The sequence below is a fragment of the Talpa europaea genome (assembly GCF_964194135.1).
Source record: "Talpa europaea genome assembly, chromosome: 7".
Lineage (NCBI taxonomy): Eukaryota > Metazoa > Chordata > Mammalia > Eulipotyphla > Talpidae > Talpa > Talpa europaea.
In genome coordinates, this window is record NC_140074.1 from 23,566,276 (window position 1) to 23,589,042 (window position 22,767).

General features: G+C 34.5%; 1 protein-coding gene and 1 pseudogene across 2 annotated transcripts in view; one reads left to right on the forward strand and one right to left on the reverse strand.

Annotated features, from left to right (window-relative positions):
- Positions 1 to 22,767, reverse strand: part of CNTLN (centlein) — a gene marked incomplete at its 5' end in the record, with an annotated part of 238,450 nt that overhangs the window by 72,504 nt on the left and 143,179 nt on the right. The window contains 3 exons of the mRNA XM_084239276.1: positions 6,030 to 6,210; positions 9,743 to 10,278; positions 15,006 to 15,097. Of these exons, the coding sequence (XP_084095402.1) occupies positions 6,030 to 6,210; positions 9,743 to 10,278; positions 15,006 to 15,097 (809 nt within the window). The remainder of the gene's footprint in view (positions 1 to 6,029; positions 6,211 to 9,742; positions 10,279 to 15,005; positions 15,098 to 22,767) is intronic.
- LOC311174680 (NADH dehydrogenase [ubiquinone] 1 alpha subcomplex subunit 12-like) lies at positions 20,399 to 20,835 on the forward strand (annotated as a pseudogene). Its single transcript has one exon. The product of its transcript is annotated as an NADH dehydrogenase [ubiquinone] 1 alpha subcomplex subunit 12-like (transcript).

Sequence of the window (22,767 nt, forward strand, 5' to 3'; positions counted from 1 at the left end):
TATATTGCTTGATATTTTTTACTTCTGAGATTTGAGAAAATTTTTAATTTGAGGAAATTTTTATATACTCATGAGTCCTCTGCAAGGTATATCATTTGTAAATACTTTCTCCTAGTTTGTAGGATGTCTTTTTATCCATGCAACAAAGTCTTTTGCAAAATAGAAGTTCGTAATTTTGTGTAAGTTAATTTACTGACATTTTCTTTTTAAGGATCATGTATAAAGCTCTTGGATAAGTCCTAAATCCCAAAGATTTGCTTATGTGTCCTTTTAAATTTTGTAATTTAGGGCCTCCCCGGTGGCGCAGTGGTTGAACACTGGGTTGCGAAGCTGCCTGCAGCCTCTGCAGTGCCAGTTCAATCCTCGGCTGCTCCCCGGCTACTGGTGGAGGGTCCCACATGGCGCGCAGACCTCTCCTGCCGCCCGCTGCTCCCTCAGCAGTGTACTTCGGTCCTTCTGCCTGTTCTGCTCCTTGCTCTGGCTCTGGTGAATTCTCTCACCCTCCTGTGCTTCTGACTGTAACCAGTACTTGTATAAATTAAAATAAATAAATAAATAAATAAATAAATAAATAAATAAATAAATAAAGCACAAATGTTTATTTAAAAAAATTTGTAATTTAATGTAACTGATTAACTTAATTTTTACATTATAAGATGAGGTTTAGGTATCGGCTTATTTTTGGCCTAGAGACAACCAATTGCTTCAACACTATTTCTACTGAACTGCTATAGCACTTATTCATACTTGTGGATCCATTTCTACATACTCTATTCTAAGTAATCAACCTTTCTTTCCCTTTTGGTGGATGTGTGGTGTCATTGGTCTTGACATCAAACTGTGTGATAGGGGCTGATGTATGCCTCTGTATGAACACAAAATAGTTATCTCATTGTTAGGTTAAAATTTCCATTTGGTCCTTTTTTTATATCTTCTGTTTCTTTGCTGATACGTTGTATTTCTTTCTTGAGATGTACTTTTTTTTCTTTAAATTTGTTTCAAGCCTGTTTATAACTGCTTGTTGCAGCATCTTTATGACAGCTACTTTAAAATGCCTGTCATATAACTCCAACACATCTTTGTCATGTATTATTGCCTTTGTTGTCTTTTTTTATTCTTGCTGAGACATTATTGGTTTCTTGGTATGATCAATGATTCTCACTAGTATCTTATATATTTGGGGTATTATGCTTCAAAACTCTGGATCTTATTTAAATCTTGTTTTACCAGGCTTCCTCTGATACTGTTGAATGGGGGTAGAAGATCAGGCTCATCAAAGGCCTCTGCTGATACTACCTTGGCTGGAGATGGAATGTATACCCTTGTTTCTGCCCACTGCTTAGCCTTCCCATTGATATATGGTAGCCTTTTTTCATAAGGAGGCTGATGAAAATCCCTATCTTCACATTTGGCCTTTGAAATCACTCCTGGTATAAAGGGAAAGAGTACCTCTTCACTGCTGGATGTAGATGTATGTCCAAGATCCATGTGGTCTCCACTGACATAGATAGGAGGGAGTTATCACCTACTGGTACCTCACATGGTCTTCTCTAATGCCACCATAATGGGAGGGGCAGTGAAAAGGGATACCTCTCTATACTCAGAAGAGAGGTAAAGTACAGGCTCCCCACTAGTATTTTACCGATGAGGAAGAGGTAAGGTTGTATTTCTTCACGTGATGTCTGGCTAGAGAAAGGAGATTGTTGTGAAAAAGTTTTCTGTCTTAGTATGATGTCAATTTCCCATTCTTTTAGACTCAAGAGAACAAGGTTTTATTGGGGGCTTTTATTATCTGACATATTGGCATTTCCAGGTTGCAGGTTTCTTCAGTATCCAGGCCTGTATATATGAGGCAAAATGAAAACCGAGAGAACTTAGCATCCATGTTGTTCCGCAAGTCTTGAAGTCCCTACCTGGTCTCTGTCTTCTTTTTACCTTTCAAAATCTCTTTATTATCTTCTCAAAAATTTTAACAGATGTGGTTCCTATTAAAAGGATTTTTTTTTTTAATTTGAGAAGCTTGTTCTAAATCTATTTTGAAAGGCAAGAAACCAACAATCCTCGAAAAACAACAAGGTGAGAGATTTGCCCTACTGTCAATTTAAAACTACCATAAAATAACAGTAGGGCCTCCCTGGTGGCAAAAGTGGTTAAACAATACACTGTGAAGCAATCCTCAGCCTCTGCAGCAGGAGTTCGACCCCCGGCCTGCCAGGGAGTGGCCCATATGGTGCAGCAGACCTCTCCTGTCTCGCCTGCTGCTCCCCTCAGCAGTATATTTTGGTTGCTCTGCCTGTTCTGTTCCCGGCTCTGTCTCTGGTGAATCCTCTCACCCCCCACATCTGTGGCCTGTACCCCAGCTCTTGTATGTATAGATAAATAAATCTTTAAAAGAAATGAAATAACAGTAATGACTAAAACGTGTCTGGACTGTGAGAAAAACTATCATCAAAACAAAAAGACATCCTACTTAACAGAAGATAACTGCACATGATACATCCAACAAGGGGATAATATCCAAAATATAAGAAGAACTCAAAAAACTCTACAAAAAATACTCCCAAGCAAACCAGATAAGAAAATGGGCAGAGAATATGAGAGAGAGTTCTCCAAAGGAGACAGACAGAGAGCTAAAAAGCACATGAAAAAAAAAATTTTTTTTTTTTTTTTAAGATTTATTTATTTATTATTTATACAAGCACTGGGTACAGTCAGAAGCGCGGGAGGGTGAGAGAATTCACCAGAGCCAGAGCGGGGAGTAGAGCAAGCAGAAGGATCGAAGTACACTGCTGAGGGGAGCAGCGGGCGGCAGGAGAGGTCTGCGCGCCATGTGGGACCCTCCTCTGGTGGCCGGGGAGCAGCTGGGGAACGAACCGGCGCCGCAGAGGCTGCGCGCAGCTTCGCAACCCAGCGCTCAACCGCTGCGCCACCAGGGAGGCCCAAAAAATTATCTTTTTATTATTGCCAATCAAAATAACAATGAGCTATTATTCACAGCTATGAGAATAGGTATTATTCAGAGACGAGAAACAGTAAGTGTTGGAAAGGGTGAGGAAAGAAGGGAACTGTTTGTGGGAATGTAAATTGGTGCAGTGCAGAGATTCTTCAAAAAATTTAAACAGTAATTTCATGCAAGTCAGCCATTCCACTTCTAGGTATTTACTTTAAGAATACAAAAACACTAATTTGAAGAGATATATATGCATCCTATGTTCAATGCAGCATTATTTACAATAGCCAATAGTTGGCACAACTTAAATGACCATGAACAGGTGGCTACATAGATACACAACGGAATAGTACTCAACTACAACAAGGTTGAAATCATGCCATTCTCAACAATATGGATGAAGTTTGAGGGTGTTATTCTTAGGAAAATAAGTCAGAAAAAGAAAGATAAACACCATGTGATTTTACTCATATTGGTATATAAAGAAACATAAACAAAAGAACTAAATAAAACAAAATAAACAATTAGACTAAAAAAACAAATTAGGCAAGGGGGAATGAGGAAAGTAAATATGGTAAAAGGGACCAGATATATGGTGAAGGACAGAATTAGACTTTAAGTGATAAACTTAGTGTAGTATATACAGACATTGATTTATAATGCTGCACACTTGAAAATTAGATAAGGTTATTATTGTTATTGCAATAATTAAAAATAGTAACAGTAATGAGATCTCATGCATGATACAGGTATATATACTAATAAGACAGAAGCAAAAACCTAGAACATGTCTATGCATATCTGAATTTACATCACATTGGGGAAAAATGTTAAACTTAATTCCTAGCATACATTATCTGCAAAAATATCAATGCCAGGCCTCCATGGTGGTGCAAAGGATTAAGTCTCAGCACTATGAAGCTATGGGCAGCCAAAGTTCAATCCCCAGCCTGGGAGCTAACCCACATGCTCAGCAGACCTCTCCTGTCTTGCCTGCTGCTCCCCTCAGCAGCATATTTCAGTCAGTCCACCTGTTCTGCTGCCCACTCTGTCTCTGGTGAATCTTCTCACCCCATCTCCCCCATACCTTTGGCCTACACCCCAGGTCTTGTATGCATAAATTAAAAAAAAATCAATGTCAAACATAGACATGAACATCAAAAAAGTAAGATAACAAAGAAGGGTAGTATAAAAATTAGTTAAGGTGAAGTAGGTTAAAAATTATTATATGGAACCTAAAAAGCTCTCATCATAAAGGAAAAAAATAGTAAATCTGACCATATCAGATTAAGATGACTTAAATAAAAGACTGAAAGATGACTAAAACAAATACTCTATTAAGAAAAGCAAAAAGGCATAGATTGGAGTAGTAAACCATATCTACAATGAATATAGCCAACAACAGACTCATATATAACACAAGATCTTCTCGCTACGAGTGAGTAAAAAAAATACAGACAACTCATTTGTAAAATGGACAGAGAACTGAGCAATTTAATAATAAATTCCTAATGGTCAACAATTACAAAAAGTACCTAACTCCTTATTAGAAAACACAGAACATAATTGAACAAACTATGATATACCTTAATGTACACACAAAAATGGCTGAAATAAGTAAGACTAGCATGTCAAGTACTGATGAGAAGCAATAAAAATGTTCCTGGTTTGCTAGTGTGTGCAACAAATTGGTACAACATTTTGGAAAATAGCATTATCAATTAAAATCTTAGAAACAACATAATCTATGGTGTAATAATTCCACTCCAAGCTAATACATTAAAGAAATGCCTACACTTGTGCAACGCAATACTTGAAAAAAATATTCATTGAAATTTATAAGAAATTCAAACTGAAGCAACCAAAAGTTCAACAGTAGAGTGAATAAACAAACTGGGGTATGATCAGAAATACCATATACAACAATGAAAATGAATGAATTCCACATAACAAACACCAGAAAGGCCAGGTACAAACAAAGACCTGCTGCAGAGATGCCATAAAGTTCAAACAGTTAAAATTAACCATAATGTTAGGAGAGGTAAATTATAAAGTAAAGGAGGGGAGTGATTAAGGTAGTAGTTACCTTTGGGGTTAGTGAAAAGTTCTAATATTTTCCAAACACGATTTCTACAATTTGATTAACACTTATTTTGTGACTGCAAAAAATGTGTGTATAGAGCTATTCAAGGTAATTAATATTGTATTCAACACTGTATGATATGAATGGAATTATGAGTTACTTTTATTTACATACTCATTAAACTGCACATAACTGACTTCAACTAAACAAAATTCCCAACCGAGTAATAGGTGGCAGAATTAGGTTATCTCTATAAAATCTATTAATTAATCAATCAACAATTAGCGTATATTTTTTACTTGAAATTTATGCTTTTAATAATGAATATAAATCTTTGTTATCCTTGAATTTTTTTTCCCTCAAAGTTTTGGATAGATTTCAAAAAACAAATCCTTAGATATCTGGTTTTAAAAGAACCCTATAGGTTAATTCGAAGACAATCTGAATTTTCACAAAAAAATAAAATGATCGTTCCTCAGTTTTTTACTGATTAATGTTGAATAGGTAAATATTTTGGCAACATGATGTATCATTGGCAAAAATTATTGAGTAAGTTATTCCTAAACATCAGTTTTTCAAGATTTAAAATATAGTAGGGAATAAGGTAGAAATCAGAAATGGGAAAATTTTGTCAAACCAAATAACTTTACTGTTATGAAGGCTAATAAAAAAACAGAAGTTTCTTCACTTGATATATTTGATAAACTTAAAAAAAAAAGGAGTTTATTATCACTATTATGGGGCGGGGTGAAAATGGGTTACAAATACCTTAAAATTTTTATTTTGGATAATAGTATCTATTTTATTTCTACTTATGTAAAGGATTGTAACAGATTGGCACTTGAAAATTATTTAAAAGTGAGTATTTTCACCGTGTGCTTCAAAGGAAATTTATTATTTTAAGGATTCAAATGAAATTACTGGCAACAAAAATTAACTAGTTATGAAGCATAAAATAAAAAACATAGCTTATCAATAAGTAAAACTGACATATACCTTTGGGGCTTTGCCATCTGGATTTGAATGTATTTGTACTATTTCTTTTCCTTGCATTTGGCTGTTTTCTGTTTGATCACTTTCTTTCTGGTCTCTTCCATCTTCTATGGGTCTTATTTTCTGGGATGTTTCTACAATAATTGTTCCAAAATTTTGAGAGTTCTGTGTTTCAGAATCATTGCTTTTGGAAAAAAGGGAGAGACATAAAACCCAAATATTAGAGAATATAAAGCTGTAAGTTAGAGCATTTACTGGCTCCCAATATTAAGAGATAAAATCAGCCTAAATATATTTTATAAAATTATAAAAACTCATCAAGAAATTAAATTATCTAACATCAAATGACTACTAGCCTCACTTTTATAGTATTGCTACTGTCAACTCAGGAAGCACATGCTTTAACATATTCAAGATTAGAGCACTCACTACTGTGTGAGCCAGGGCAGAAAGGTTTAACATTTCTGTCAGGAAGTGTTGACTTAGTAAAATTGGAAGCTCTAAGCCTTTTACACATCGGTGCCAGTTCTAGCACGTATAGCCACTCATCACATAATACAATAGTTTTTTTTTTTTTTAAAAAAAAGTCATCCTCACTTATATTTTGAAAATTTCCAAACATACAAAAAAGTTTCAAGGTACAGGGTATAATACCCATATTCCCTCCAAGTAGATGTAAACAGTTGTCACTATTTTGCCACACACACATCTCACCCCCCCCCAAAACCATCTGAATGTAAATTACAGTGATAATGAATACAATAGTTTTAAAGCATCAAATATGTGCGAGGTACTTTTCTGCACATAAGGGATAAAGCAGTAAGTGAATAAAGAAGATGAAAGATCTCTGCCCTTGTGTAGTTCACATCCTGGGGGGAAGGTGGAGAGGAGACAGGTTAACAGGAAGAATAAGTAAAATGTATAATATGCTAAGTATGTTAATCATTTGTATTAGAGAAAAAAGAATGCAAGGAGAAAATATTTGAAGTAATGAGCTTGAGTAGAGCATATATGTAAGTTCAATCCCTTTTCCACATCGATGATCTTTTTTTTTTTTTTAAAGATTATTTATGCAATAAGAGCTGGGGTACAGGCCAGAGATGAGGGGGGTCAGAGGATTCACCAGAGACAGAGTGAGGAGCAGAACAGGCAGACTGATTTAAATACACTGCTGAGGGGAGCAGTGGGTGAGACAGGAGAGGTCTGCTTCGACATGTGGGTTGCTCCCTGGACGGCTAGGGATCGAACTCGTGCTGCAGAGGCTGCGGATTGCTTCATAGTGCGGTACTTAACTCTTTGCACCACCAGGGAGGCCCCCACATCGATGATCTTTTAACTATTTGGACATGGTCATATGATGCCTGAAATACTGCTAAGAAAAACATATCTAGCTTGTTAAAATGTTTCTAATATGTATGTATGCTTCTGATATGTCCTTCCCCTCAGCCCTGCCCATGACTCCTGAATCTGTTCTAGCTGATTTTGATGGAGTATGATGTCCAGAATTCAATTTCAAATTCTAAGTGTATTTAAGAAGTATTTAGCAGAAGTCTTAGTAGATGTGCACTAAAATTATTTAAGATTTTCTGGGATGTATATTGTATTATAGACTAATATAGGGCTTTAACAAAATCTCCTCAAAGCTAATCAGCCTCCAAGCTAATCATGCCCCGTTTCCTAGTTGCCTCTTCTATTTTTTATAAAATTTGTTCTTGTCCAAAGTGTGACAGAGTGCCCCACTACTTGTTAGGCACTGCACTCCCCCAATCCATAACTTGTGTTCCCTTAAATAAATGACTTCAAGCTTGTTACTAAGTTGAATTATTTTCATTTGATAGCATGCTCTTGTAATTTAATTGAGGCTTAAATGTTGTAATGGTAATACTTATATAATATAGTATTTCATATCCCTATGTATCAAGTACTATAAACTATTTTTCTCAATATTCTTATATTTCAGACAATGAAAAGCTAAAAGAAATGGAATGTCCTGAAGTCCTGAAGCTCCACCAAGGGATTTCTAATTGTCTGTGAATTCTTTGCAGCTGAGTGATTCCTGAGGCTGTTCTGTCAGGCAAGAAATGTTACACTTAATCCTTACAATGTAAAACCAAATTTCACTGCTAAACAACTTTAATGACAATCCTATATTTTAAGAGATATTGTGTGATACGTTCCCCAAATATGTACTCTTTCATACATGCACTAATATGATGAAATTAGTACTGAGTATATTGCTTAACCATCATGTATTTATTCATATATACATACTCACACATGTGTAAACTGCACCACTGTGTAATGAGGAGTGTGGTAGTACCAACTGGCTGAGATATATTTAGTAGCTGAAACTAGAATTTCTTTGGAGACATAGGTTAAAAAAAAAAAACCACAGTGGATTTTAAGTTAAGCAGGATTTTGCTATAATTGATTTTGACAAAATGAAAGATCTTAGAAGAGGTGACAAAGAAATGGACTGCAATTTGGTCCTTCCGTCCTTGCTTTCATAATTTTTTAGAATTTTTTTTTAACCTATCTGAAAACAAGGGGCTCAAATGACCCAAGGATCATTTACAACAGTGTACCCTTGGGCTGTTCATTGGATCAGCTGAGGAGATTCAAAAACAAATGAAGCTTGATCCAGCCCCAGAAATTATGATTCAATTGTTTTGGGGTGTGGCCTGAGCTTCAGATATTGTCTAATATCTCCAGATGATTCTAATAGGCAAACAAGTTTGAAGATCACATTTGAATCTAAGATTCAGTTCTATCTGTGACTACAAATACTATGTAGATAACTCATACCTAAAACAAGCCACTATTATGGATTTTTTTAAAACTTGGGAAATAAAGGAAAGATAATGTTGTTACACAACAAGGCAGAATTATGGAAAAATTTTCAATTAGTCAATTTTTCAATTAGTATTAGCAATTATCTAGATATTGAAAGAGATGTTCTAATATCAATTTGACTTCATGATTTTATTGATGTACTTCAAGTGCATGTATGAATATACAGCCAGGGGTAAGAGAAAGAAATATAGATTTTTAGTATTTTCCTGTTGCTATTCATTAGGGACTATATAACTTTAGACTAGGAATCCACCGAGCTTTAACTTTAAAGAACTAATTTTTAACCACCATTCAATTAAAGTTAGTACAATGACTTTGCATAATACATACATGAAATAATTAGTGAAGATGGTTCTTAATTTAGAGGATGTTAAACAGCTTGTAGACATCTGGTAACAAGCTGAAATGGGTCATTCAAAATTTATCTAACTAAATTAAGGGAGAAAAATGTTTCTCCTCCCAGGTTGGCATGTCACAAGATAACTAAACCGACTTAGTAGGCTTGCCTGGGAATCCTTAGCTGTCAGTGGTGAATATGCAAAGGGCCAGCAAATTAAATCAACCTGCCAAACTGTCAATTTCAAGCCTCATGACTGCATGAAAATAGCATCACTGGAAGAAATCAAGCATTGCCTTCTTTTGGGTTCCTGGCACCTATTCAAATACTCATGCAGTTGTGGCTAATTTTGCATGCAAATTTCAGTCAATAAGCTCAGAACAAGACCTCCCAAGATATTTCAAAGGATCTGACAGTATTTTTTCTGAATACCAAATCGACAGTAGTTGAAATTCAATCTCCATTTGCTGGTACTTTACATATGCACAGTGTCCCCACCACAGAGCTAAGTTAATGAGAGCCTTACCTGCTTTCACTCATATCCTCCCAGCCGTCCTTGCTGGGGTTCTCAAACATATTGCTCTTAACCTTGATGGAGTGATTGAGAACAGTGTGGCAACGGCCTACAGAGCACTTTTTTTTGGTGGCTTTCAATTTTACCTGGGTAGTGGTTGTCTTACAATCGTATTGTCTAGATCTCACTTCTGTGGTGGCCATCTCAGTTTTAGCTTTGTCTGCTGAATGCTGCAATTTATCTATTGAATTTATCAGCTCTTCATTTTCATTACTCAACCCATTAGCTTCTGCAACTTGTCTCTTTAGGGAAGTGACTTTTCTCTCCAGTTCACTGATTTTTACTTGAAGATCAGCATTGTTTTTTTCTATCTCTTTATTCCTCTTTTGTAACTGTTCAAGCTCTTTTCCTCTGGACTCCAAATCTTCTTGCTGTTGTTTTAAAAGGGATTTCAGGAAATCATTTTCTTTCATTATTTTTTTATTCTCTTCTTTTAACTTTCTTGATCTTTTCTCAAAAGATTTTATCCGATTTTCCAACTCAATGATCTAAGCAGAAGAATTTAAATTAATTCCTTTAAAATCTTTTAAATACAATATCTATTATATTTTATTAACATTTATATCTTATGAAAACAAAAATTACATTTATCACAAGGACAAGAAATCTAAAGTGCTTAATTTCTAAATAATTCTTAGGTGGTGTAGAGAAATATATTCTAAAATGCCAATAATACATCCACTGAATAAAGGACAGATGGTAAAAGAAGTTAAAATTCTACACAAAGTGACACAAAACTAAAGATGCTAATAAACTGCAGTTTTCTAAGATCATAAGTGGTTTGGCTATATATACTATTCAATGTGAAAAAAAAGGTTTTTCAGAGAAGAAAAAGTTCTACAAAAAGTCTAAAATAGGTACAGAGAAACTATTAATAAAAAACAAACTTCAATATTTGACACTAAAAATTGATGATCTAAATATAAAATAGTCTATTGAGGTTGCTTTGTTCTAAATTAGAAAAACATAATTTTAGTAGTCATGTGATCCTTACTTTATAAAAAAAGGAACAATTTTATAAAAACTATGACCATTTTAAGTTATTATTACTTCCAGATTGCATATTAATATTCATTATTTCAATAGAAACTTTAATGTAATAGGAAACAAAAATGATAACACAATTCCTGATCTTAAGAAATTTCAAAGACTATTTGGAAAGAAAGACACACTTGTATAAATAAATCTAATAAAGGATAGGATTGAAGTGCATAAGTCTGGGCAAACAGGAAAACACAGTTAATTCTAAGCCATAAATACAACAATTTCATGGAAGAGTTGATTTCAATGTAAGTATTGAAACATAATCACTACTGTTTGTAAAGTATATTTTACCATTTACAAAATATTTTCATAAACATTATCTCTTGTGCCCATTACCAAACATGTGAGATAAGTAGAGTCAATAATTATCTTCAACGATGAGGAAAAGGAGTCTCTGAAGACTTAAATACACACAGAGGTTTCCATATCCTGCTTTGAACTGGGATTCCAATTCAGGACTTTTGTGTCCCTTCTCACCTCCCCCCCATCTAAAAACCGTATGAGGAAGAAGAGTTACCCAGATATATATGGAACATGAACAAAGAACTAGAGTCAAAAAAGAAAACTGAATGATTAAACATGGATTTAGATCGACTCTTAAAACAAAATTCTTCAAAGAAGAAAATACTGTGATGAAATAACTAATGGTTTCAATTCATATTTGAGAAATACATAAGACAATAATTATGTATATTCTTAAAACTCTCCAGCTTACAGGACGCCTAAACTTTTATAATGGTGAAGGTACAGGTTGTCTACATGACTATCAGTTAACTCTGACTTACCTATCCTTCTGCACCCCCTACATTTCTTATGAATTCGATCCCCTCCATTTAATTCATCAATCATTTAATGGTCAGTTATTCTGTCTTGGAACACAGGTATTTCCCAACACAGAATGAATAGCTACTCATTATAATTGCTTTTTCCACAGAATACTCATTTACTATTGCACTTACATCTTTAGCAGGTTTATTTTTGACCTGGAGTGGAGGTATATTAAAAATGTTTGTATCAAAGCATCATAGACCTCCATGTATTTCTGTGAATGAAATTCAAATTCTGTGATGAGATTGTTCTTTCTCAATGTACTTTACTAGTGAGTTGGATAGTGTGACAGAAAAATAAATCACTTAAGAACACATGAAATCTGGCTAAAACTTCTTCCTAATCTCTATCACCAAATTTTATTCTTTATTTATTGAAAAATAATACAAACCAAAAAAAATCACCTTTTTATAATCTCTTCAATTTCTTTCAGTAGGCCTTAATCACTTCCCCAAACATATATTTTAAAATATTTAGCATGTTGGCTCCCAGGGTATTGAATAAACTGTATTCTAATTTTAATTTTATTTTTTTAAACTTTTTTTTTTTGAAGATTTATTTATTTTTATACGAGAGCTGGGGTATAGGCCAGAGGCACGGGAGGGTGAGAGGATTCACCAGAGACAGAGAGGGCTGCAGAACAGGCAGAAGGACCAAAATACACTGGAGTGGGTGCAATAGGAGGTCTGCTGTGCCATGTGGGATTCTCCCTGGCCAGCTGGAATCGAACCCACACTGCAGAGGCTGCAGACAGCCTCACAGTGCTGCACTCAACCCTCTGCGCCACCGAGGAGGCCCTAAACTGTATTTTTGAATGTATATTGTGTAAATAAACACTTAAACCTTTTTTAAAAAATGTTTTTGATTGTGGCAGTTTTAATATATTATAAGTAGCAGTGTGTTTTAGGGAAATTAAATTTTGAGTCTAGTCTTAATTACACTTACTGCTTTGCCTGGGAAATATTTAACCTGTTTTAGTTTCTTTCTCTGTGAAAGGGGAATAGTAACACCTATCTTACAAGTTCTTAATATAAAATATGATCAAATACAACAATTCCTGCCAGACAGTAAATTCTAGTTTATCATCATCATTGTCTCTATTATTTAACAGCTACTTAAAATTACTTGAGCTGCAATTTAAATACTTCATGAAATATTGATAGATATTAAAATAGAAACATTTTATGAACAAATGCAACAAAATAAACATCTTAAATTTGAGATTTCAAATCTGAAAATTAGCACTGTTTTTTTGAGAAAAATCTATTTAACTTTGGGGACAACTCTGAAAATTTACATACCAATAGAAAAAGGTTTGAAGTCCATTAATTTTCAAATGTTTAAAATCTGTTAACTGGCTAATATGACTACCTGTCTAGTTAAAAGAAATGTTCAAAATTATTCTCATTTAAGATTATAATGGAGGACAAATAAAAAAAACGGAAACACTAGTTGAAAAGATTTTGAAATGGAAAGTTCATAGCACCTACTGTCACTCAAGGTATATGCTCAAAAATTATTGTGAAACCAATTTGAAAACTGCAAGAACAAAAAGTAAAATTTCAATGTATATATGAGAATTAAAGTCTAGGGAATTGTTAAGAGCATTTTGTTTGTGTATTCACTACCCATACTCTTCCCTCCAGTACTGAATATTTAAAGAATTTACCAAAAACAAGGCTCCTTTCAAACTAAAACACTTGACTTTGTGAAGTGTGTGTGTTATTAGTTAGGACTACATTAATAAAGTATAAAGACTGGGTGGCTTAAACCCTAACTTCATTTAACTTAACTCTTTAAAGACCCCATCCCTAAATCCAGTCACAATCTGAGACACTGTAGATGAGAACATTGATGTAAGCATTTTGGGAGAACAGTTATCCCAAAACAGTGTGAACTGTCATATACACTAAAATATATGTAGTTCCATTTCATCTCCACCATGTACAAATATTGCTTACATGGTGCTGCTATCTTTTAAAACCCATTTTGAATGAGTTTTATATACATCCCTTTAAAATAAGGAAACTCATCTAGAGAAGTTAAATCATTACTCTAACAATTACATTATGTTAATATAAAAATAGTGACAAATTAGTATGCTAATTTGACATATGGTTCAATGAAAATAATTTCTGTTGACTTGTCAGAGCTTAATTCTGGATTCAGTATGGTAGTAGTCATTTATGGCAGCTAGGAGGAAATAATGGATTTCTTTAGGGTTTCTACCCAAAGCAGTAAGTAGCTTAGTGTTATATATCCATAGAGATAAAAATTACATAAAATCTGGCACAAAAAAGTATTGTTCTAAAGCAAAGTAGATAAACTAGTATAAGTTCCATGACACTTTGGGTGGTAATGGATACTCTATTACCACTACCCATTTACCACAGGATAAATGAATGTGAACACTTCTGTTCTCTGTGGTTATTATGTTAACCTGACCATATGGCAAGTGTTGGAATTATAACAAATCACATCATCTATTGATGTAAATCATTACATACATATTTTAGAAACGTAAGTATACACAGTAATATTTTTGCTTATATATTTGTGCATTTGCAGCTTTATATAAGTAATCAGGATAGCCCAGTAACAAATCAATTATAAGAATAAACCCATCTGAATATTTCCTTTAGAATAATAAACAAAAATGCTAACATGCAATCAAATCCATTTAATTAAACTTCATAACAACTTTTATATACAAAAATGAATTAAATAAAGTTGTAAAGACAAGTGATAAAATTTTTATACAACATTTTACTATTTATACAAGTAGGCAAAATGCAAAATGACTATAAGGTTTACATGAATGGTCCTATTAATACTGAGACAGTATTCCCATATGGACACAAATGTTTATCTAAAATGAGATGAATCATGCATAAATTTAAGTTCAAAATGAAAATTCTAAACATTGCCATTTTATTATGGAAAAGATAAAATTTTTCAATTATTTTTTAGTTCAAATATTGTAAATCTGTGTGTTTGCTTAAGTATAACACTCTAGTCTTGTCCCATTTAAAAGTTAAACTGCAAAGTTATAACTTAATAAGCACATATAGTAGAAATTTTTATATTTTTATGATTGTCATTCTCTTCTTTTCATCTTTAAAAATATTTTTAATCTGTCAACAAAAGCACAAGTGTTTCCACATTTATTTCACTAACATTGATTTTTTTTATCCCATTTTGGCAAGCCAATGATTTTGAATTATGAATTTAAATTAAGAATTCACACAAGGTTTAAGTTCATGAGGCCTCGTTTTAAAATATAATCCTTTATGTTAAATTCAGATTTAACTTGCTCAGTTCAATATCTTAAAGATTAGACTACCTTCTGCAATGTCTGCTCTGATATTTCTTTCCCATTCTTCTCTGGAGTACTCTTCTTGACCCCATCATCGTCACCATATTGAGAGAGTTGTTCTGCTAGAGAATAAATAATATGTTATTGTACTTCATATGATGTGGAAATACTTCCTGTCAATTTTAAGGAATAGGGTTCTCAATTATGAGTTTCTAGCCTATGGTTTCTCAACTGTGAATAATCTAGTCTATTTTATTGTCAAGTAGTTGGCCAGTAACAAAATGGTGACCTTTTTCAAGATTTTCCGTCACATAATTATGTACCTTTGTAGTGTAACTTTTTTTTTTTACAGTTTAAGATTTTCAAAGATACAACAGAACTGCAGGTTAACAATGCTGTACGTTTATTCCTATTTTCATTCTTTTGTAGACTATTCCCCCTTTGCCTTAAAAGCAGAATTCATGCCTTTTTATCTACACAGTCACTACTAGTTTTGTTCTCAAGATCTTGCTCCCTGCCAGGAAGATCAGAGTGATTGCTGAACAAAGCAAACACTAACAGAATTGGGGTAGACTGAAACTGAAACTCCCCCCCTACACCACCACCACCACCTTTATTTCAAGTTTAAAATCATGCACTGAGCAGTATAAACCATAAAAATGTTATTTCCAGAAAAACTGTGATTTTATAACAAACAGAAACCTAGGTAATGGGTGAAGTTCTCTCTACAAATTGTTCCTAAAGAGGCCAAAACCTTTTCTATCAAGCAAAACTGTACCAGCAGAATGTCAACTTTAAAAGGAAAAGAATAATCATAAACTGTGAATTACTATTAAAATGGAAATATATCAAAGCATACTTTTATTAGATAATCACTTTGACTTTTTAATATATTCTTACTCAATTATTTTTTGGATACATTTATTAAAGAATCAAAAAGGAGCAAAAAAAGAATAAAGTATAAATGATACATATCTTTGTTAGTTTAAGATGATTTTACTTTAAAGTATGCTTGGCTTCTGTAGGTCAGTGAAAAACTTTGATTTATCAACAAAGGAAAAAGAAAACTATTATTCTCTGTAGGGTAGAAATCCTCTTGGTATAAACAATGACTAACAAGTTTGTTAGAGTGAATTAGGCATTTCTTTTGTCTTTGAAACATGTCATATCCAATTAAAAATTCTGAACTAGTGAAATAAATGGAACACTATCCTAAGAATAATAAAAGCTAGAATAGGTAGAATTTGTCACCTGGGGAATATGTACCTTTACCTTGATAATTATCTATTGGATCCCAAGTTTCTTTTTTCTAGTCCCCTAACACCATGGTGTTGAATTCATTTGCAACTCTGTTTCAGCAATATAGAAAAAACATGCAAATAAAATTCATCTGTTCCAGTCATTTAAATATCTGTTACAGTTCTAAGTGAAATATTTACTCTTGAAAATAAGAATAGTGCTGTACCCAAAGAGCACAGACTGCTAACAACAGCTAAAGAACTTGAATAAAAGTCAAAGCTTTTAAAAAAATTATTTTGAAGTACAACAAAAATAAATGATTCTGAGGCACAGGTTCAACTCTTCAGGTGTATGTTACCAAGCCACATATATCATGAAGGCACCAAGAGTCCTCCATCATAGTCCACTGGGCCCACTCTTCCCTTTGTTCTCAACCTCTCTTTGCACCTTTGGCAATCTCAATTAACAGACTTTTGGGGTTTTTTTTTTTTGGGTTTGGTTTTGTCTGACCCTGTTTTGTTTGCGTATCTCCTACATATGAGTGACACCATCCATATTTGTTTTCTTTTTCTGGCTTATGTCACTTAGCATATCTTCTGCTGTCCCCCAATCCCCACCTGCAAGATCCAACCATGTTGCAACAAATAGCAAGATATTATCTCTTTTTATAGCTGAGTAGTAGCTATACCAAATATTCTTAATCTACACATCTGTCCTTGGGCATTTAGTTTTTCTTAATGTGACTATTGTCAATAGAGCTGCAATGAACACGTGAGTGCTTATTTTCATTTGAATTAGTTTTTACATTCATTGTGTAGATATCCAGGAATGTGATTGTTGGATGGTATAATAGATCTATTTTTAATGTTTTGAGAAAAGTTCATACTACTGTCCATAGGGACAGGACAAGTCTACATTACCACCAACAGTGTATGAGTGTTTGTATTTCTCCACATTCTTGCTAACAACTGCAGTTTCTGGTCTTGTTGATATGGGTCATCCTCATAGGTATGGGATGGTATTTCATTGTAGTTTTCACTTGCATTATCCTAATGATAAATGCTGATAAGAGTTTTTTCATGTGTCTGTTGGTAATCTAGATGTCTTCTTTGGAAAAGTACTAAACTTTTCTGACCATTTGTTGATTGGGCTTTTTATTTATTTATTTATTTTTTGGTTGAGTTCTTTGCAGATCTTTAATATTAGGCCATTGTCAGATTTATAACTTTCAAATTTCTTCCCCACATTCAGTGCGGTGTTTTTCATTTAAATGATAGAGTCTTCATTCTGGAGAAGCTTTTTAGTTTGATATAGTTCAACTTTTTTGTTTCCCTTGCTGCTGGAATTCAGTTCCCAGTGATATCACTGAAGCCAACGTCATGCAGTGCTTTGTCAGTTTTTTTCTTTTTCTTCTCTTTGCATTGTATGGTTTCAGTTCTTACATCCAAGTCTTTAAGCCATTTTCAGTTAATTTGTGTATACGGTGTAAGAGAAGGGTTTAGTTGCATTCCTTTGCATGTGGCTTCAAGTATTCCCAACATCATTTACTGAAAAGACTTTCTCTAATGTATATCCTTGATCCTTTGCTGTAGACTGTGTGCCTAAGTTTATTTCTGGGTTTTTGATTCTATTCCATTTGTCTGTGTCTATTTTTATTCTAATATCATACTGTTTATATTACTATAACTTACTAGTATAGTAACACACCACTTCACTGTACTAAAAATTAAGCCATTCTTGCTTAGCTATAATAAATCCTACTGAATATATTTGTTGAATTTGGTTTGTATGATTTTTGTTGAGGATTTCTTTCATCTATGTTGATTAGGACAGTTGGTAATTCTCTCTCTCTCTCTTTCTCTCTGTGTTGTGTGTGTGTGTATGTGTGAGATACCCGTGTCTGCTTTTGTAATAACAGTAATGGCCTCATAAAATGTGTTTGGAAGAATTCCATTTTCCTCAACTTTTGGGGAAGAGTTTGAGAATGACAAGTTTACAAATATTTTGTAACTTGAAATGTACATGAAACCAGAAATGCAAATTAAACTTTTTCTGCTTCAGCTGAAGGTGATTGGGATAGTTAAGTCCAAATTCAAATGAGTCCTCTCTTTGGGTTACTCAGTTCCCTGAGTACCTGCTATGGATATTTACCACATATACATGTAAATATACTTGTTTTTTTCCTTCTAATAATCTGTTTTTTGTTTAAGAGACCTCAGTCAAGAAGGCAGGAGGGTAGAGGGAAATTATTGTCTCCTACTGTACAAAGGCTTCCAACAGGAAGGACATTTGATAATTCCATCATTGACGATGAATAGGTTTTTTGAGATGGAAATGAAAAGGAAAGGAAGAAAGTAGTATGCACAATTATGCAGAAGTATTAAATGATAAAGCAAATTTACATTGCTGATTTTTCCATTCCAAGGTGGAAAAATAAAACTAAACATATAAAACATAAGGCTAAAGAGATGGAAAAATAAGGTTGAACATAAGGCTAAAGAGGTAAGCAAGGACTATATTACAATGGGATAAAGACTTTATTTTATATTAGCAAGAAATCTCTTAATAAGGATGCAGAATGAAATTAGGAATAGTGCAAATTAACATGCCAAGAGGAGAGCATGAAGGAATGCTCTTACTCTAGATCAGAGAATAATTAAAAATGTTGTAAAAAATTGTTCTGACCTTCCCCCTCTTTTTTAAAACATATCCCATAGATTTAGAATAGTTCTTGTTTAATCTTTTTAAATTTTCAGGTATTTAAGTATACCCTTAATATATTAATGATTGTCATTAAACTGAGCCATAGACAATTACTTAATGTTAATTATTTTAAAACTAAATGATATTTAGGTACTTTTTCATCCTTTGAAAATGTTTTGGCTTCAGTTGGAAAAGCTTGAACGTACCTGAAAGCTTTCCCTTGATTCATTTGAATTAAAGCAGGATAATCATATATTAATGCTTGAATTAGGTTCTTTTTGGTATTCATCTGTTCACAGCCTTTCCTTAATAATAAGTAAACGAGATACTTGCCAGAATTTCCAGATTTAATTTGTATATTACTCAACTATTATGGAGGTCCTCAAATTTTTTGTTTCTTTTTTATGTATAGTTTGAAAGTTGCAATCCATTTATTCTGTCCTAGAAGCCTTATTCTTGGGCTGAGTCATACTATCTAGAAGACATGTATTTGTAGCATATATTAACAGCTACAACACATTCCCTTTTATTGGTTTATATTTTTATATCATATGGTGGTAGATTATTACTCATTAAATGCTTATTCTCTCCTCCTCTACCTTCATGGAAGAAGTACAGTTTGCTGTTCCACTGATGTTGAATTTGACCATTAGAATTTCTTTCACTAAAGGAATTTGATATGAACGAGAGTATGTCTACTATAAGCTTCCAATGTAAACATGTTTCTGCTCTTCCCTTGGAAGTTTCCAACATTCACTTCAAAAAGAACATGCCAGGTAGTCACTGTCCCTTTCAACCTTGGCACAAGATTGAGACAATATGGAATAGTATGAACATGATATGCAGCCTGAAGCTGAGCTGCTGCTCCAGCCAAACAAAAGACCAGCAATCTTAATAGCAACTGTGCCAGATGAGCTGCAGAAACCATAAGCAGGACACAAATATTTATTTATTATTACACGTCACTGAGATTTTTGTGGTTGATTGTTCTGGAGCAAAAGCTGCTAGATACAGAAACTGATAACTAGATGGGATGCTGATGCAACAAAAACGTAAATTATGTCTCACTGATTTTACAGCCTCAGGGGTGGATGGCAAAAAATGCGTTATAGGAGACTAAGAAAATGGGGATCCATTTTATGTAATAAATTTTGAAAAAAAAACACAGATATAACATGGAATACAAAAATTATAGTTAATAAATTTGTAATATTGAGTGAAGCCCCAAATTCAGAATGCTGACAGTATGAGTTTGTTGTTATTGGCTAACTTGACAACACTTCTACAAAGTGATCGCAGACAGGAAGTGGCCACAGGCATATAAAAACATATACGTCCCAATACTTAAAAGTGGTTCTTAATAAATCAAAAGACTAGCCTCAGAACAGTGGCAGGCTGTCATGCCTGTTGCTAATAAAATCTGAAGCCAGCAGATAATTTTGGCTAGACAAAAGAGTTCTAGAAAGAGGCGGGGCAAAATGGAGTTAGTGCAGGTCCTAAAGCGCGGGCTGCAGCAGGTTTCCGGCCATGGTGGTCTCAGCGGCTATCTTCACATTTTCTTTAAGGCAAATGATGTGAGGGTCGGCACACTAGTGGGTGAAGACAAATATGGAAACAAGTACTGTGAAGACAACAAGCAATTCTTTGGCTGTCACCGATGGGTTATATATACTACTGAAATGAATGGCAAAAACACATTCTGGGATATGGATGGAAGCATGGTGCCCCTGAATGGCACCGTTGGCTTCACTGTATGACTGAAGATCCTCCAACAACAAAACCACCTGCTCCTCATAAACTCATCTGGACAAACCATAAATTCAATGTGAGTGGCACTCCACAACAATATGTACCTTATTCGACCACTAGAAAGAAGATTCATGAGTGGGTCCCACCTTTAACACCTTACAAATAATGGCAGAAACAATATAAACATGCAAAATATGGGACTTTTTATGTAACTACACTTTTACTGATTATTAAGTCAATTAAAAATTGTTTGATTTAAAAAAGAGTTCTAGAAAGAAGAGTGGTATCTGAAAGTTTGATGTGCTCCCCCAGTTCTCCACAGAAATTCAGGCTAACAAAAATAATTCTTGTTATTAATTTAAACACAAAAACACTTACATTAGCCAAAGAAATAAGGGTATAAGTTAAACCATTCCAATTCCAATTATAGGGAAAGGTATACTTGTGCTTTGTGACAAAGAATCAGACACATGGAGCAGAAGTAAACTTTTCAGTATGAAACAAAGCTGGACCAGAGGACCAGCAGCAAGAAGAGCTACTTCAGACAACCCATAGACACACATATAATAAATGTTTGTTCTGGTTTCTAAGCATTTTCATCCTTGCTTGCTTGTATACTGCATTCTTTGATAAACAAACCTTTGGCTTCCAATGAAGAATACTATAAACAGTGGTTTTATGAATATACTTTTGCGTCTGTGATAAATATTTGAGATTCCTATTCCCTGTCAGATCCTAAATGCAATTTTCCAGACATAACTATTAGTAATCACATGCTTTACCTGGCATGCTTCAGGTGCTGCCCACACCTACCAGACCTAGTATATGGTCAATGGACTACAGTCCCTGAAGGGAGTAACAGTTGAGGGCTCCAGACCCAGGACAACTGGAAACTCAGTTCTTTAGCTGATCAAACATTTTCTTTCTTTAATGGATCATTATTTAATTAGATTTTTGGTAAGAAATTTAGAACACCAATTTGTGAGGGTAAATTCCATTTGAGAGAGCAAACATAAAGCAGAAATAGCCCTGAAGCTGAGGGACAGTTTTGATTTTTGGCAGATTTTACAAGTCCACAGCTTTCTAATTAATCTCCTGCTGCTCCATAATCTCATATTTCTTCTCTGTGTTGAAGATCTCACCTTCCTGGTGTTGGAGCTTATGCAGATTCTTCTTGAAGTAAGCATCAGAGAGATGTTTTGGGATTTTCACACCCACAATACCAATTTTAGTGGAGATGGCGATAACACATTTCTAATGTGTCCTACACAGAGAAACTTGATTGCAAGAGAGGTCCAGGGCCTCTCCTGGTGGTGCGGAGATTGAACGCTGGGCTAAGAAGCTGCCCGCAGCCTCTGCACTGCAGGTTCGATCACCGGCCACTGGCGAAGGTCCCACATTGCACACAGACCTCTATTGCCGTGCCCACTGCTCCCCTCAGCAGTATACTTCATCAGTCTGCCTGTTCTGTTCCCTGCTCTGGCTCTGGTGAATTCTCTCACCTTCCTGCACTTCTGACTGTACCCAGTGCTTGTATAACTAAATCTTTAGGGAAAAAAAAAAAGAGAGAGAGAAGTCCAGTCACATAGCAAATCACTGTTCAGCTGTTTCAAGAAAATCACCTTCTTGCCTCTGGATGCCCAGACAGGATGATCAGAATGGTCCCAGGATGATGCCAGCTCACAGGTTTCTCACTTGCTGACTGAAGTGTTTTTTGTCATGGCTCAATAGCTTTTGAGGTGCATCTTAAGTAGGACATTACTAGTCATTATGTGAGATTCAACCACTCAGGTGTCACCATTCGTGTTACCACCAACTGGTTTGTGACAGTAGCAAGAACCTTCTCCTTCCTTTTCTTTTCAATCCTGGGTTTAACTACAGAATACTTGCTCTTCTACATGGCCTTTCTAGAATACATAGCAGATTAGGAATAAGTGCCTCCAAGTAGGACAGGATTTTGGTTACAGTGGGGCTTCCTCTTCGAAGGGTTTTTGGCTTCAGTTTTCCTGGCTTCAGATTTCTTCATTTTTGTAGTCACCTTCTCAGCCCTTTCACCCACACTATCTTGCAATACTGGAAGAGAACAAAGGCCCAACCA